General features: G+C 35.2%; 2 protein-coding genes and 1 pseudogene across 3 annotated transcripts; 1 reads left to right on the top strand and 2 right to left on the bottom strand.

Annotated features, from left to right (window-relative positions):
* Positions 1-1,610: 1,610 nt before the first annotated feature.
* On the bottom strand, positions 1,611-4,081 carry LOC117638503 (annotated as a pseudogene).
* A 1,387-nt stretch (positions 4,082-5,468) lies between these two features.
* LOC117638197 (PI-PLC X domain-containing protein At5g67130-like) lies at positions 5,469-9,750 on the bottom strand. The gene is made up of 9 exons (XM_034373327.1): positions 9,478-9,750; positions 9,293-9,358; positions 9,014-9,136; positions 8,787-8,924; positions 7,353-7,451; positions 6,654-6,957; positions 6,336-6,559; positions 6,150-6,236; positions 5,469-6,007 (listed from the first exon to the last, which is right to left on the bottom strand). The coding sequence occupies exons 1-9, from the start codon at positions 9,484-9,486 to the stop codon at positions 5,846-5,848; spliced, it is 1,212 nt and encodes a 403-aa protein (XP_034229218.1). The 5' UTR covers positions 9,487-9,750; the 3' UTR covers positions 5,469-5,845.
* Positions 9,751-13,004: 3,254 nt separating this feature from the next.
* Positions 13,005-18,616, top strand: LOC117638101 (probable receptor-like protein kinase At1g49730). 2 transcript variants are annotated; one of them, XM_034373197.1, is made up of 9 exons: positions 13,005-13,281; positions 14,725-15,276; positions 15,816-16,106; positions 16,214-16,475; positions 16,553-16,605; positions 16,973-17,040; positions 17,177-17,266; positions 17,581-17,665; positions 17,788-18,616. In XM_034373197.1, the coding sequence occupies exons 1-9, from the start codon at positions 13,203-13,205 to the stop codon at positions 18,330-18,332; spliced, it is 2,025 nt and encodes a 674-aa protein (XP_034229088.1). In that variant the 5' UTR covers positions 13,005-13,202; the 3' UTR covers positions 18,333-18,616. The 2 variants fall into 2 exon arrangements, with proteins under 2 accessions (XP_034229088.1, XP_034229089.1); XM_034373198.1 differs by having other exon boundaries at positions 13,056-13,281; positions 15,822-16,106.
* Positions 18,617-18,723: the final 107 nt, after the last annotated feature.

The following is an 18,723-nucleotide window of genomic DNA, read 5'->3' as shown; positions in this document are numbered from 1 at the left end:
CTCAAATTGTGATACGTAATTGAATATGTTGCTCTTAACATATATTAATTATGATACTTGATTAAAATGACAGGAACATGTCACCAGTCTATACTTAACGATCCATAACATAGTCAAGTGGTTTAAAGGAGAGGATATGTCATTTCATTGAATAATGACCACATTAGCTGATAATTCTATAAACGTAATGTTTTATTTTAGTTTCAAATAGTCAAACAATGTTTATCTCTCTCTCTCTATATTTGTGTTTAAAAAAAAATAAAAAATAAAAAATAAAAAAACAAGCTCTTCATGGCAGCACGCGCGGACCAAATGAGTAGATTTATGAAGGGTAGAATATGGATAATGTTTTGATCATGTGGATTATGATGCAAGCAGTCAAACTGAGAAATGGCCTCACTGTATTCAAGCATATATAAATATTAAAATTGTGTGCTTTCAAACTTGGCAACTGTTACCAATCCAATTTTCGTATCTTATATTATAAAATAAATGTTGCTGCGCATATAATTAGGTGGGTGGAAAATCTATGCTCCATCCACGGAGGGAGAAATTGCATGCACGATATGCCATCAACACTCAGGTGTTAATCCCTCACAATTAATTTAAAACTTGGGTTAATTGGACATGACTTTATTATGTGCGATTTCTAGAAGGCTTTTTATTTTTTTATTTTACTTTTGTGCATGATTGATAGTTGGAAACTTGTCTCTAATTGGATAGTGGATAGCCCATTGTTGTCATAGGTGTTGGATTGCATTGAGTAGATGAGAATTATTTTTCTTTGTGCAAGAAAAAAAAGGAACTTTTACCTTGCAAAAAGTCCACAAGGATAAATAGGTGTATGATCATTTTACTGATTAGCCCAACATGATTGCAATACGTGTATTAGTTATGTAGACAAACGTGGATTAAGTCAGTTGGCTAAAACAATGTGTATGTTCAATATTCCACAAGTTTTATTGATTTGCCTAATAGAATTGCAATAGGTGTATATTAGGCAAATTAATCAAGACAGCATGTATGCCCTTTGCATCTAATCGCTCGAGAATATTTCGTAATTTGTTTATTAATTTGCAAGCAAATGAGCTTAATGCTATATAATATGAAGGAAAAAAATTGTTGCTTTTTTTATGACAAGTCATATGATGACACATTTCGAAAACAGAATTCCCTCCACACCGACCTACGAATCATATATATTCCATGTATTTCTTAGTGCTTGATTAACTGAACTAAGCCAACATATTTGTTTTCGATCAGAGTGCTTGAACAGAAGGACATTGAGCCAAGCTTGATTAAATTGTTAATGTATAATCAACCTTAAATCCCCCCTAAAATAAAGGAATTAAGGTTTCTTGAGCCCTGCACAGAAGGGATTCGTATGTTAAATTATTTAGACGCATGCAAAGTGTCCTTGATTCATGCATATTAATTTAGTCCCGACCAGAGACTAATTAGCTGCAGTTACCCCCATATACTTTTATTTCTTGGCCCCTAACCAAAGATGCCAAAGGCGCTAGGAGCTGACTGCTTTGCTCATATAATATTTCTCAACTGGACGACTCACCACTACAAGTTTAGATTTATATATATATGCAGTTATTCTCTCATTCGGACGTCTGCACGTTATTATTGTGCGAACAAAGAGAAAATAAGGGAAAAATAGTAGAAAATACATGGCGTCCGCACGATAAAAGCTAATATAATTTTAAAAGAATTATATTTCTTTTAACAAAGGCGGTATTTACAATACCTAGGTCAAAACTAAAAGCTAATATAACATTTAGGGTTTAAATAAAAAAATAATCTTATTGAAATATAACAATCTAATTTTTTGGAATAAGTATGTATATATATATATATATATATATGTATGTAAAGTGTTTGGGGAGTGGGATTGCTGGTAAATGGAGGGTTAAAATTAAAGTAGTCAATACCGACCTTGCAAAGGGTGATATCATTACACCCACAAACCGATTGACCGTTAGCAAAATCCACAGCTTCTGGGGCGCCACCACCCTCACTTGTCTGCAAAATTCATAGCCAATTATATTTTAGTAAATAATTACATGATGCAATCTTTTATTTATTTATTTATTTGAAGTGGATGTGGTAGTAAGTAATTACCGAGTAAAAATCAACAGCAATGAAATTAGGCCATCGATTGCCAGCAGCTACATGGCAGGTTTTGAGCATGTCAAGCAAGGGAGCTGAAGTATCTTTGCAAGCTTTAAGGAGGTTTGGATTGCTTGAAAAGAAGTTCAACACTAATGACTTGGTTGTGTTCTGCAAGTCCAATGATTCAACACGGTTTGAGCAAGACCCAGCTTTCATCCCACTATCCCCATCTGCAAATTCCAATCTCCATTAAATTTCATGCACTGGGGTTCAAATTATAACCAAATAAACTACATGTTTTAGGTAACATGATTACATTTTCTCTCCACAACTTATATAGGACTTGCATTTTCTTTGTCTGGGTCGTTGAGTGGGTTCGGAATGATCATGGGCTAGTTTACAGGTATTGAAATCTGCAGCCAAGCCCATATAGCTGACCTATACTTCAATTACTAAATCGGATTAATGGATAATTGTCTAGGTACACACTCTCGACTTGACTGTTAATGCAATTGAGTCTTAAAATGCATCAACGGCTGATGAACACACAATTCATATTCATGACTTCATGTCATAATGCATTTATGATTAACAAAAAAGATATTGTCATGTCACACACTTGATGACTACAATTTAGAACAAATTTTGATGACTCTAGGTACATACGATCCATCAATTTTGTAAAAGGATGGTAAGAAGGACTTACATTGGTTTGCTACCATGTAGTTCCACTGGTAGGCAATTCCTTCAGAAGCCTCCTTTTCTGTTCTTCAAGTTCAATGTCCACCATTTTTCGGCATCTGAGTTACTGGAAACCAGAATTCTTTTAGGCCACTGATATTAAACAGCCTAGCCAATAACATTGGCGTTTCAACGGGGTCTTCTATGATGATGGTGATGATTTCCCAAGGATCTTGTTTAAGAAATGTTTGGATCTCGCCCGGAGCATTAATCGCCGATTGCTGTCAAGTGAGACGGTACAAATAACAACACTTAATTAGTTGTCGCATTCATAATCTTGTTTCAAATGTAGGTTTAGAAGGCGCTTTGAACACTTACAAAACCTGTTCCGTTGCTACACGGGCCGTGACATAACCAGGTGACGTTGTTGAATTCATAGATGTCGAGCATTAACCCTCAAGCACCACTCTGCATGAGAGATGTTTACTTCTACATTAGTCTACAAAATCAATTTTCATTAGGATAGAGATCAAATCGTGAGGAAAAGACATGTTCTAATTAACCACAAACATCTGCTAAAGTCCAACCGGTATGGTATGGAGAATTAGTTATTTGCCCATGCTAACAAGATTTTGAGAATTAGTATCCCCTTAATTCTATAACCTTGTTTCTCACTCAAGAAAAGCTTGGGGTGTTTGGACTTTTCATGCCACTTTGCACAACCAACAAGTCTAACTAAAACTACGTTATAAGTTTTTATTTATGACGAATTTTATCGTAACACATGTTATGTTTTAACTGGACAGTACCTGCAACTTATATATATTATTACGAGACAAGAAAGTTCACACCTAGGAAATAAAATAACTCTCTATAGCATTACGACTTTGGTTGCAAGTGAAGAGGGGGGGGAGAGCAATTAATGCATACATTAAGCTGTGCTGTAATGCCATCCATCTGGTTTGTCCCGAAGATAATATTAGAGCCAGTTATCAGCGACTTTGTCCCAAGCATTGCAAAGGAATTGTGCGCAGTCAGCCATGAGTACCGATTAAACGGTAGCGTTTTAACCTACAGAAAGAGAATTTAACAGAAAAAATTAATGAAAAATAAACTGAACTCTTAATTAAAAGGAAAAAACAATTCATCTGAAGGCTATGTATATATGAACCTGATCAATGGGATTGGAAGTCTGGATCCGGGCACACTTTGGTGTTGCTTGAAAAATAATACATCGAAAATAAATAAATAAAATTTGAGTCTTTGTATTTACAGATGGTTAGACTTATTCCTACATCAGCTAACCTAATCTATAGTTACATTTTTACCGAATTATGCTAGCTTTATGTGGCAACAACTCTAATCATTAGATTGTTGTAGTAGTTTAGATTAAATGAAATGCACGTAAATACATAATTTGTAAATTCAAAGGCTCGATCTATGATAGGAAAAATGTACCGTGACCACCTTGCCCGCACCACTACAACCTGAAAAAAGGGTTGAGCCGAACAAAATGGCAATAACAACGAGTTTCTGCAAGCCAACATTAATTAATTGTGAGATCGCAGAGAGTGTATATCAAGAAGAGGAAGATGAAGAATTACTTGCCTTCATGATAAATTTGAATATGTCTTTGATTAGCTGCATATATACATATGGATTCAGAACGCACAAGGAACTGTTTTATAGGGCAAACAAAATTTACCCAAATGCTAAAACAGAAAGAGACAGATTGGTTTTACATAATTTAATGGTTGTGATTTATAAAATGTCTTTTACTTGATACAATAGTGTATGCATCCATGTCCTTAAATGACCTTTGAAATGCTTGTAAAAGGAGGAAGTATCTGGTAACGTTTTCCTCTCACCCTTTGGCCTCTTAGTATATAGATCAAAATTCATTATGTAAAAGGGAATTTATAGGTTGCATGGAAGAGAGATGGATAATTGGAAGAAAAGAAAAAAGTTTATTATTAGAACACTTTGGAGAAAAAAATTTCATCTATTTGTTCAAAAATTAATTTTTTTTTTTTGTAGCCCATTGCTCATAAATTTTCTTGTGGAGCCCATCAAATGAAGCCCCAAGCCCACCTTCCACCATTGAGGCATACTCAGCTCTCAATGAAATGGCCCATTCCTCGCGGTACAACCTAAACCCAAGCTCAAATTAAAGTTTTTATTTTTATTTTTGAAAAAAGAGTCATTTTTGAAGAGGTTTAGAGAAAAATAGGTTACCTTTCAAAAAATATTTGAAAGCTAGCATGTTTCAACAAGAAGGAACCACAATTCTGCTAAAATTGAAAGCTTGAATTTCCCAGACTCATATCCTTGAGCTTTTCAGTAAGAAGTTGAAATAAAAAATGTGAGTTTGGTCAGTTAATCATGTAGTGTGTTTGCTTCTCAACTCCGAATTCGATAATGATGTTAAAATTCGGATTTATTTATTTATTTCCTAATCTGTCGACCGGAGCAATTTGAGTCCTTAAAAACAAAGGAGCTGAGTATTTAACAAAAACATCAAACCTTCTTGTAATTTTTTTTAATTAAAAAAAAAAAACTGTTAACAAAAACGTGAGTGGGTTTGGTAACATCAATATTTCTAATACCTCTAAACTAGTGGAGCTATTATATTTCAAAATGAAAAGCCTTCCAACTCCCAGCCGAAGTAAACATAAATACCTCTGCAGCCAGAGTAGACCAAATATATAGATATATAAACACACCACATGCTCACCAACAAAAATGTTCCCAATTCAGACAATTACGTTATCAATTGAAAAGATATACACAGCAAATCTTAATGAAATATAAAATCCATCTTGCCTCCATCTCCATGTGCACAATGACAAAAGATTGCCTCCAAAAGTTTCCCACAATTACAAAAAGCTGGAAGGCATGCTGTTTTTCTGTCTGTTAATTTCTTTTTAATGATCACATGAGTCCCATTCAACACAATAATTCAAATTCCAAATTGACAGTCAACTTCATGCTGGTTAGAGATTAGATTTCCTTTTTGTTTTTATCATGTTAAAGAATGCAGAATCTACAAAGACAATAACAGGAGAAGGGTCACAAGAAGACTCCCAAACAACCACTGGATTTGAACTGGCCCCCTATTTGAATAACCCAAGTTGGTGTTTGTTGGTGCAGCTTTAGGGATAACATCAGCCTCAGGCTCTGAACATACTCCAAAACTCATATTGGCCTGTGTACACAAGAATACATTAATAAGTATCGTGTACCTAAACGACTGTATTAGGTTAATATTTATTTGAATTTCTTGTTCAGATTGATAATCTGATAACATAACATTTCGGAGATTTATATGCGGGATATATATTACTCACCTTGCAGTTGGCGATGGTTCCACACCCGCAAACTAAATGACCATTTGCCACATCTGTTGCTCTAGGAGCTCCCCCACCATCACTTCTCTGAAAGTACATTTATACACACACACACTAAATTGAGCATCCATCTAATTTTGTTTTGCTAGTATTTTAAATTAATTGTGGAAAATAATATTCATATACCTTGTAAAAATCAACTGCAATGAAGTTAGGCCATCTTTTACCAGCGGCATCAGAACATGTATTGACCATGCGAAGCAATGAGTCTGAATTATCTTTACAAGCTTGGGTTACGTCTGGAACATCTCGAAAATAATTTACTAGGACTAATGATTTTGTTGTTGTGTTCATGGGAGATGATTCTGCGCGATTTGGACACGACCCGGCAATCATGCCACCTTTTCCATCTGAATCAAGTTTCAAATTAAGCAACGTAGTTTTGGACATAAGCACAATATCAGCGTAAAAAATAACATGTTCAAAATCGAAATTAGGACTCACATTGGTTTTCTACCACGTAGTTCCACTCGTAGGCAATCCCTTCACTGGCCTCCTTTGCTCGTTTCGAAGTGAAAACCACCAGACGCTGATTTTTCTGGATCATATCAGCAACTGTTGGCCAATTTCCGCCATTTTTGGGCATTCTTGACACTGGGAACCAGAACTTTCTCAAGCCAGCAGCATCAAACACCTTGGTCAAGCCCTTTGGTGATGTAACGTAGTCTTCAATGATGATGGTCACAATCTCTGATGGGTTTGCTTGAAGAAATGCTTGAATTTCTTTGAGAACATTAATGGCAGGTTGCTGATAAATCAGATTGTAGATTAATCAGTACTAGTATTTTAAAGATGCTTTTAATAAATATAAACAGAAATGATTCAATTTAGTCAATTTTAGAAAATATCATCTTTAAATTTAAATTTAATGACGGTTTGAGTCATAACCACCTATCGTGTTACTCTTACAGAAACCAGGTTTCCCATTTATGTGGTACTCAATTAAACTTCATCAACTTAAGATTTTCATCAGTTCATCACTTAATGGACATAATGAAAACCAGTAATTTTTTTTTTAAAAAAAATACAAATGACATTCTACTTTAATCTAATCTAAACCAGTAATTATAGATATTAGGATGCTAATTGACATTTTAATAAAAAATTATTGGCAACAACTCTTTATTTCGCATCTATACTTACAAAAGATGTATAGTTGTAGCAGTTGCCCCCGAACGAGTGACATAACCAAATATCATTCTGAAAGTCATACATATCGAGCATTAACCCTCTAACACCATTCTGCAAGATGATACAATTTTGTTAACATATAAAATTCGTGAAAACAAATAATGCACGATATCAATATTTTATTTTTATCATTTTGAAAAATTATCATAATAATATTTTGAAATATATAATTTTGATTTTTTTTAATTTAAATTTTTTATTTTTCCACTAGCTATTTAAAACTTTCTATCTATGTGCAATATTTTCGCTCTTTTGGTAGAGTGATGCTTATATTATAGAGCAAGCATGACGGGTGTATCTTGCAAGTAGTTGTGGTGATCATCATCATCATCATCATCAAAATATATTTATATATTTTACTTTTGGATGTATGCCTATTCTCTTCTTCCCCAATTAGAAAATAGAGGAAGAGGAAATTATCAAAGTCAAAATACACCTAATTCCATAATAATTTGGTCTTAAAAAATGGTGGGTAAAAAGTCTAACACTTTGGCCAATCCTTCTCCGTTCTACATGCACAATTGATGGATATTGCCGGGCAAGTCAAGTCAAGACTCGTAGTCTTACAAAATTTTTTCTTCCTTCTTAATTAAGAAGTGCTTTTTGAGTTCTTTTACCTCATTCTAAAGTGCTTATGCAATTTATAGTCCTATTTTTGCATACAACAAATAGGTCACACAACAGCCAAGCAAGACTACCTGAATTGGAAATTTCAAATTTTCACATCAAAACCTAGCGTGAGAACCCACATTCAAGAGTGTCCATTATTACTTATTGGAGCCCATATGAACCTTGAATTGAACTATCATTTTTCATGCTAATTCAACTAGCCAAACCTCAATATTTTGCTGAGTTGCTAATTTCCATAACCCAAATGATACTGTTATGCACAAAATTTCAGATAAAAAGAAAAATATAAACATAAACAAAAATCCACTTTCAATTTTTTTATTTTTTTTTAAAATACAAACGATAGTTTGAAATTTCTCACATACCCACACAACAAGTTAAAATAATTTTCCACTCGGCTAACACCTTTAACACTTCCTCATTTAATAAAGCATGTGTGGTCCTTTTTTGGGTTAGGAATCTATTGAATATCATCAGTGCGATAAGTGACAGGGCCTCACCGCTCAACCGCGTGGCCTTGAATTCTAGGCCTCTGTTTTGTTCTTAAAAAAAAAATTCTTTCTTCTCCTCAGTCAAATAAAAGAAAAAAGAACACACAACAAACACAAAACACACACGCTTTTCTTCAATGATTTTCTTCAAAGTTTCCCGAGAATCAAACAAGAAGTTCGTTATAGCTTCCATGAAATTAGAAAACAAATTAATATATTATAATTTATATATGCATAAAAATATAGAAGACAGAAAGAGACATACATTAAGCTGATCGGTAATGGAGTCTTGCTGATTAGTAGGAGCAAGAATTATAGAGCCAGTCGCTGACTTTTCGCCTAACCTCGCAAACGAATTGTGGGTTGTCAACCATGAATACCTATTAAACGGCAGCGTTTTGACCTGTTCATGTATAAACGCACAACCACATCAAACAGTTGCAGACAGACTAAAGCTGAAAATGAACTGAAAAATTCACACAAATTGGGTACCTGAGAAATGGGGTTTATGGGTTGGGTTCTGGTGCATTTGGGCACCACGTTGCCGTCTGCAAGGCATGTCTCGCAGTGCAAGCCCGAGTCACAGTCGCTGTTCTTGATGCATTTCTGCCCCTCCTGGAAATTGCAGAAAACAGAGGAAACAGAACAAACAGAGTGAAAAATGGTTGGTGTCGATTTTAAGTTGAGCAAATGCTTATAAACTAACAAGAAATGAAATGGGTTTTCAGTTTTGAATTAAAGAGAGAGGAGAAATAAATTAAAAGTTGAAACCTTGCGGGCCGAAGAAAGATCAAGGAGAGAAATGGTAGCCAACAGAGTTGCAATGATAACGAGTCTCTGCAAGTAAAATTAAAAAATAATAATAATATTTATAAAAAAAAAAAAAAAACCAGAGATGGATCAGAGGGTTGAGAGAAAAAAAAGGTGATGGAGAAGAAGAAGAAGAAGTTAATTACAAGCTCCATTGAGGTGTTGGCTATGGAGCTTTACTTGCACACAATCTACAGATGCAGGGCAATTCTCAAAGAACAGAGAACAAAAATGGTGCCCTCTGTTTAAGCAAAGAAATAGAAATTGCTCAGGACTCCTTTTAAATCACCATCAATGTTTAAACAACAAAGTCTTTTAAGACCAAAACCTAGTTGGAGTATCAGACACGTGTATCTTATGGGAGTAAAGTTGGAGAGGCCCCACACTAGAATTCTTCTTCTCTTTCATCTCCTCCATGAAATGCATGTTGTGTTGTTCTGATGTTTATATATACATATAGCAAGTAAGATGGGATTGTTGTATATTATCAGAGTCCATTGCCATTTCTTTGCTTGTTTTAATTCAAATTCTCCTCTTTTGTGTGGATAAAGGCCTATCTAAATGGGTGGTTGCATTTTGAACTTTTTTTTAATTATGAAAAAAGAAGATTAATAAGATTGCTAAATGAATATGATGCTTTGACTTAAACGTCAAGCATTTTTAAGTGGGTTCATCATTGGGAGGACTAAGAAAAATAATCACTTAAAATTTCTTTTCTGGTCACTTGTAACTTTTCTATTGATTTGTCTGCTTTAGACTATAGTCTCATTGTATTTAAGGTTAGGAGCCTCTTAACCTGCCACTTTAGAAAGAAGTAGAAAACAATTGTTTTACGTATTTGTTCATTGAAAGTGAAGCTGTAAATAACCTACTAGTATAGTGGTTTTGAGCAATTGCTTCTTCATGAAAGGTCTAGGATTTAAGTCCTAGCATTCGTATAGTATGTGTGAATTTAGTATGTTTATGTTATTGCCTCTCTAAATATGAAAGATTCAAAAAAGCAAAAAAAAGTTGTGTTTTGAAATATTTTTCGTGAATAAACCCAATTTTGAGTTATTTGAAAACTTAATCATAAACTTCTTTAAATATATAATTATTATGAGATTCGAATCTAGGAATTTAAAATTAGTTGGGCTGGATTTACTTGACAATTAGTTGGACCTCCCAAAAGTGCAATAAAATGCTTTGCTTTTGGATTGTTTGATTTTGATAACATGTTTGCTTTGTTTCCCTCCTTTCCGAAACCTTTATTTATTTATTGAAAAAGGTAAGTTCTGAGCAAGAAAGAAAGCAAATTCTCTTTTGTCTTTGATTTTTTTGTTCTTTTGTTTGCTTGAAGCAGCTTCCTTCTCTCGTGAAATGAATGTGACCAATCCCACTGAAACTGCTTTATGTAGTACAAGACTTGTAAGTTACAAATTTGATTGACGTTCCAGAAAAGGCAATGCTTGTAATACGTATTAAATGATTATGAAGGAGAAGGTGAAGGTGAAGGTGAAGGTGGAGGAGGAGATCTATCCAAAAAAATAAAAAAAATATGAAGGAGAATGGATATGGGTTGTTTGGAAATAATGGGTTGAAAGAATACGTTTTGGTTGTTGTTGAAATGTATGAAATAAAGTGGGTGAAGAAATATGAACGAATAATAGCGCGTTTATAACATTTTCTTATCACATGCATGATATAGTTCAAGTCTATGCAATTTTGCCCTTTCCTGTCCACCTGATGTGAATTTTACCATTGCGAATGACGCCACTCTTCCATGTTTTAGTTAAGGTAACTCTAAAAATATGCATAAATTGATGTATGTTCATGTTGTGGTTTAATTTGTGTAGATTGGTAATAAGTGGTTTTCTTAAATAAATAGAAAAGTATATTGAAATTAGGAAATTTGCCCTTTAATTAAACGAGTTGTTTTACGGTGAATGTGTCATATATGGACTACAGATGTGAACTTTTATATTAACCACAAATTTCTCTAAATAGTAACTTCACTTAAATTAAATGAAATGATCTTATAACTAATATGAAAATATACGACACTCTCACTGTAGGATTTCGCTTAACTAATAATCCAAACTATTACATTCCATGGACTGATAAATACGGTTAATAAAGTATTGGGCTGACATTGCATGCAAATTATTTCAAAAAGAAAAAAAAAGGGTTGGGCCTAAACCCACCAATGTGGTGTGGTCTCACTACTGCAGACACCCAAATCCACCACTGTTCCACTTTTATTTATTTTTGATCTAAAAAAATTTGAGTTATATTTACAGCAACTATTAATTTATATGCTCCAACAAAAACAAAGCTGGTACACACCATTACATCGTTGTCATGTATTGTTTTTGTGCCAAAAGATAGACAACACACAATACAGATAACATCATCATCATCATTCATCACAAGGGTGACAACCTTTTTGCTTTTTAGAACAAACTGATCAAAAAGAACAAAATTATGAACATTAAAAATAACAAAAAAACAATTAAATTGTGGGTCTCACATGAACCTTCGTTAATGAAGTCCATGGTTCTCACATGCTATGTGGTCACTAGGATGAGATGATTGGTTACATCAACACGGGATGGATTTCCAGGGAATGTAAGGGGTCCACTTAATTGGAGAGCAATATGCGCAATAAAAAATTTATTGTGCCAAAGATTAATCCTATTTAATTATGTCAATTCTTGTCTAACATGTAATATTTTACCTTCCCTCATCATATTACTCAACAGTTTTTGTATACGCATGCTGTGTACAAACTTCTTTGATACTTCAACTCCACGTGTCTAGTCTAGTGAAAAATAATTTTAATTTGTATATCGGTGGTTTTAAATTCGAACGCTCATGACAACTTAGTAATGTGTGTGAGAAACCCTCCTCCTCTTTTAGACAAAAAAAGAAAAGAAAAGAGAAACTCTCATTACCGAGAAAACAAAGAGAAGCTTGAACAAGTTGACAATTATCCTTAGCGAGAAAACAAGACATGCTCACATATACAAGTTTATGAGCAAGCGTACAATCATTTTCTTATATGGGTGTTAAACATCCGATTTTTTTATCCAGAATCAATCACCATAGTGTAATTTTCAGTTAATCGGCACATGATCTTGTTTAAAATCTAAAATCAAAGTTCGTATGGTGATTCTACATCCTAAGTAAACAAGCATATAGAGAATGACATAAAAAAATAAAAATACTCGAAAAATAAATTGATGAAAATTGATGTTTATCGAAGCAAGTTGCGACTCGAAGCCTAAAAAATAGCATGCTGGTCGACCGGCCTATAATCGCATGTCAGAGGAAACCAGAAGATTAACATCCAAATGTAAGAACAGTTTTGAGTCACCCTCTCAGACTCTTTTGTAACTAAAAGGGGAATAAAAACCCAATTTTGGACTTACCACTGATCTCCATTTCCATATGACTCTATATGCACATGCAACTGATACCACTCGAGAAAGCCAAAACTTCGAACAGCAAAATGGAAATTCAAAAAACAAAAACAAGAACGTAACTGGGTTTTTTGTGTTCCCAGAAGACCAATGAAATGTGACCCTCCCCAGTATAATTCTGGGAAACAGGGCCCCACAGCTACCTGTTAAATTTGACAAAGAATAAGAACTCTAAAATTTACCGCACATTCTCAAAGGAGATGGTGGTGGGCCCATTCCAGTCAACTCCCACAGTCAAAACCCTCTCTCACTCTCTTTCTCTCACTCTCACACGCACACACATTCTCAGAGTTACAAGCCTTCGTTTTTATGGTTCCCAAATGTGTTAACATACTGGCTCGTTGTTTCTTACCCCACTTCTCTTTTCTCTCTCTCTTGGTGAGTGGAACTTTCCCCTCTTGGTCTCGACCATGGCAGTGTACGGACCGGGATTTCTTCTGGGTTTTCTTGTATTTCTTGGAACGCAGCTTCTCCCTCCAATAATGGCAGGTGAGTAAATATTTCTGGGTCATTTTCTTGTTTCTCATAAAGCTCTGCTTTGGTTGTTGTTCTCTCGTTTTGCTTTGCTTTGTTCTGTTTTGAGAGTGACTGAAGAGGCTGCAATTGTATTTAGTTATTCATATTATTGTTGCTTTCGTTTACCTTCTTATTGCATTTCATGTTTTGAGTGCTTTCACTTTCACAGACCCCATTTTGGGTTTATAGGAGATGGGTCCTATAAAAAATTTCAAGTCCTTGACATTTTTTTAAATTTTAAGGCACCCGTGAGTTCTGTAATTTTTCTTTCCCTTTTAAGGAAAAAATTAATGTGCTGTGATTTTAATGGGGGAACTTACAATGTGTATCATTTTCTGGGAGATTTTGGGATTTTACGAACTCATTCATTTGGTGGAGGTGCTCTAGGTGGATAGATGGTGCTCTAGGTGGATAGATGTTATTGGCAGGGTCGTGTGTCTCAATTTTGGGCTCAATTTGGCTACAAGCTCACTTTTGAATTCTTAATGGGCATTTCAGAAGTGTGCTTTCGGACATTATTGGTTTTGCTTAGGAGTTTATAGCCAAAGTAGTTACACTGCAACTGGGTTTTTGTAGTTTCAGAAATCTCTCTGTGTTCTGGTGTATTCAAACTGTTTTAGTATTATTGTTGCCTCGCATAAGTATCTTATTCTTGTCTTTCATATAAGCTATATAAGAAAAGGTTGCTGACCTTATAAAGAGTCACATGTGCTTGCTTGGCTTTGTATCCTATACCAATACGGTGTGCAAGATAGAGCATTGCATCAATGCATCACAGCAAATACAATTAAAACTTTTATAGCTCCCACGTAAATAAGGAGTTGCCTTGTTCTTTGGAAAATCTATCTCGTGTCTGGTACTGCATATACTGGTACACGTGAAAGATAACGTATTTGTAATCTGTCTTGGTTTGCAATCATTATCACAATAGCACTTCATTGAACTTTTTAGGATAATCGAAGAAAATGCATCTTCATTCATGAATAAGTGCACTGCTGAGTCATAATCTTTTAATTGACAAATGTGCTTATTCTATATCTCAAATAGGACACTATTTTTCTTTTCTTCCTTAAATTGTTCTTATTCTTTACTTATGTAAAACACAAGTTTTGAGATCCAAGACTCAGATGTGCTGGACCCTGCATGAAGAAGTCTGAAAAGCTTCAAGATATGGGTTATCTACGTACTTATTTTCTTTGCAGTATCTTATATCTCCTTTCCAAGGCTGTGATATCTTGCCTTGATACAAACTTTTAAATCCAATTGTAAAGATTACTAGTACTTTTCTGTACTGTTTAAACAGTCTGATGTCCCATGTTGCAGCTGTTTTTCAATGAAATATGGTTTCCATAATTGATACCCCAAAAATGGGAAGAAAAAGCTATTTCATGTTGCCCATAATATCTACTTTTGCAGAGTGCCCCTTAAAGTTGAGTGGATCAAACGTTACTCTGGCAGCTTCCTTGTGCTCTAATAACGATGACAGAGGAAAGTGTTGCCGCTACATAAATGCTTTCATTGCTGTTTCTATTGCTCAGTATGCAAATTCAACAAGCAACTTAGGGGTTCCTTCAAATTTATCTGACGTATGCCTCCATTCTATATCACAAACCTTAGAACTGTATGGAGTTCCCCGAAATGCAACAGCTTTCTGTGGGTTTGGGACAAAAATTCCAGTAAATTATGAGTGTAAGGGCCGAACAACTGTCACACAGATGCTGCGGTCTCCAAAATTCATTGATGTCATGGAAAATTGCAAAGTACCACTTTCGGAGGAAAGTAGTTGCAAGAAGTGTTTAAATGCTGGCATTGTTTATCTTCATCATCTATTAGGAACAGAAAATAATATAACATTGAGTACCTGCCGGGACGCAACTTTTGCTGCACTGGCTAGTCAAGTTGATGATGCTTCAGCTATTGGCATTGCAAGCTGTTTCTTTCAAGTCCAGGGGCTTATCATCCTACCAGGTATGGATAGTTCTGGCAGAGAATGAAATTTTATTTTGTAAGAGTATGTGACAAATATTGGTAAACTGGAATGATGAATGAATTTTTGGATCCAGTTTTGTTGAGATACGAGAAGGCCCCTTCAAATGAACTTGGTCCTTCAACTCTTTGTCATTTAATTATTTATTTTTGTCGTGGAAAGGTTGGTGTTGGGAACAACTTTGATGTCTATGGCAAGCTTTGGATGAGGATATCTATGCCAGTACATCATTTTCTTGAAACATATTGCAGCAGTGATCCTTGTTTGTTTTTTTAATCACATAGTCCAGTAAAATGTACGATACATTTTTTTATATGAAAGTTATCCTTGTAATGTCAAAAGCAGAAGATCTGGATTTAACTTATTATTCATAGTAATTATGTGTTGGCATGTTTTATAAATGGGGTTCTTGGTCTATATATATATATATATATATATATATATATATATATATGTATATATATTTTAATCCAAACAGTTAAGGATTCTTTTATTTTTTTGCTTACAATTGTGTTTCTAGTTTCAGAGCCATCCCCATCATCCACCCCAAAGGCTTCTCCGAGCCCTTTGGTGGCTTCTAGCCCAAGCCAACACTCGTTGGGTCTTCCCCTAAATGAAAAACATCATTCCTACCACTTGACAATGGTTCCAGGTATTGGGATTGCAGTAACAGCTGTCGCTGTAATGATGCTTTTAGTCTTGATAGTTCTCATTCGAAGGAAAAGTAGAGAGCTTCTGGATTCTGAGAATATAGATAAAAAATCATCAAAATCCTTTCCCTCAACTCCTCCTATGAGGAAATTTCAGGAAGGTACAATTCTAGTTTTTTTCCCCTGTTAATTTGCTTGCATAGTGACTGGTATTCCTTATTGAAATTTTTTTGTTGGGGTTCCTCTCTGGGATGGGAAATAAGTGCAGGTGCTCCATCTATGTTCCGAAAATTCAGCTACAAGGAAATAAAGAAGGCGACAGAAACCTTCAACACGATCATTGGACGAGGGGGATTTGGAACTGTGTACAAAGCTCACTTTAGTGATGGTTTAGTGGCAGCAGTGAAGCGGATGAACAAAGTTTCAGAGCAGGGGGAGCATGAGTTCTGCAGAGAGATAGTGCTCCTAGCCAGATTGCATCATCGTCATCTTGTTTCTCTAAGGGGTTTTTGCAGTGAGAAACATGAGAGGTAGATGATTTATGTAGATTTGTGTATGTTTGTGGAGCTTATGTACCTGCCCAAATGCTTTATGTGTTTCTTGGCAGGTTTCTCATGTATGAATACATGGCAAATGGTAGCTTGAAGGATCATCTTCACTGTATGCTACTCCATCTCCTGAATTCACTTGCTTTGAGAATGGTTTTGTAAAACCAATTTATGGAAAGGGATGATTGTATGGTGTTTTTCATCGCATTTGAAGTCCATTGTTTTATCTTTTGGTGCCTCTCTGTTTCTGTCTGTCCGTCTGTCTGTCTGTCTGTCTCTGTCTCTGTCTCTCTGTCTCTCTGTCTCTCTCTCGGTGGAATCCCACTTAATATGGTGGTTGTCACCTTTCCGCATGATATATTCAGGCATCCAAAAGCTATGGAAGACGACATAAAATCATTCTCTTATTTTGTTTCCAAACCAACATTCTTTTTAAGGCCATTGATCTATTCTGAATATGTTTACTCACGTGTATGCAGCTTCAAATAGAACTCCTCTAACTTGGCGGACTAGAGTCCAAATTGCCATTGACGTGGCTAATGCTCTGGTAAACTCATGGTTTATGCTTATCTTGTTACTGGCTTGTTTTGTTCATGAGATTTCAGATTTGTTCACAATCAGTTACACAAACACACACACTGAAAGAATAGATTTTCTTCCTAATTTGCTGTTCTGAACTGCAGGAGTATCTCCATTTCTATTGTGATCCTCCTCTGTGCCATAGAGATATTAAGTCCAGCAACATCTTATTGGATGAGAGTTTTCGTGCCAAGGTATATGGTTGGATACAGTTATAGCTTTTAATACAATCTCTTTGGTGCAAATTTTTAATTTTTAATTTTTATTTTATAAACAACTAAATGAAGAAAGATAATAGTTTTTCTCTTGATAGATCCAGGTGTGTTCACATACTCATTTGTGACTAAATTTTCTCCTCTTTAAATAAAAGAGGTTAAAAAAGGAAAGGACACTTTTTACAATTACTTTTAGAGTTGTAAGATATAATGGCATGGAATGTATCCACAAAATGCATGCTAATAACCCCTTTTAAATTCTTTGAAATAAATCTCTCTCCTTTTTGTTCCAGGTTGCAGATTTTGGCCTTGCGCATGCTTCAAAAGACGGTTCTATTTGCTTTGAAGCGGTAAACACGGATATCCGGGGCACTCCAGGTTAGAGTCAAGCTTGTTTAATAGCCTGAAATAAAAAAGATATATATATCTTTTTCTTTTTCTTAAAAAAGATATATTTTTTCTTGCTAAAGAACTTAAGAATATTGAACGGATGACTTCAGGTTATATGGATCCTGAGTATGTGGTTACCCAAGAGCTGACGGAGAAAAGTGATGTATACAGCTATGGTGTGCTACTGTTGGAGATAGTGACTGCGAGACGAGCCATACAAGACAACAGGAATTTGGTAGAATGGTCGCAAAAATACATGGCATCAGAGTTAAGGCTACCTGATCTAGTGGATCCCAGTATACGGGATTCAGTTGATCTGGATCAGCTTCAGACTATCATGTCTGTTGTGAGATGGTGCACCCAGAAAGAAGGCCGGGATAGGCCTTCAATTAAACAGGTGCTCAGGCTTTTGTATGAGAGTTCAGATCCAATGTATAGTGGATTTCTAGCAGCGGTGGACAATGAAGAGTACGAAGGGACTGAAGGACGGGGAAGGAATAGTAAAGGGAAGATGCATAGGAATGACATGATTTTTCACAGTGGGGATGGAAGATATCTTGCTTCTTCTTCAAGTACATCCAGGTCCTACTGTAGTAGAAGCTTCTTGCTCGAAAATGGTTCCCCACAATCCCCTCCAAATATTCCATCCGTTTGAGGCATTCATTTAGCCATTATCACCAATTAGAAAGGGCTGGTAGCACTTTATCATTTTTGAAACCACTGAATCAGATTGCCGGCCTGTTGCGAGATTCGAGGTACGTTGAGTATTTCTTTAGCTTAACCTTTTGAGAAGCACATTAAACAACTTCAAGGTGTTTCCGAGCATAGGCCAAAGGCCAAAGAAAATTGTGAGGACGGTAATGTTGCATCCTTTTGTGTTTTGCCTGTTAAAAGTTTTGGGGAAGAGAAACATAGATATATATATCTTTGCTTGTACTATGGATATGAAGTTTAACAATTTTATAACCAACATTTAGTATAAATTAGTGTTATACCTAGAAGAAGTGTCTTTTGGATATGTAACTCCACATGAATTCGAGTTACTT

The sequence above is a fragment of the Prunus dulcis genome, chromosome 8 (genome assembly GCF_902201215.1).
Source record: "Prunus dulcis chromosome 8, ALMONDv2, whole genome shotgun sequence".
Lineage (NCBI taxonomy): Eukaryota > Viridiplantae > Streptophyta > Magnoliopsida > Rosales > Rosaceae > Prunus > Prunus dulcis.
This window is presented reverse-complemented; position numbering and strand designations above follow the sequence as displayed.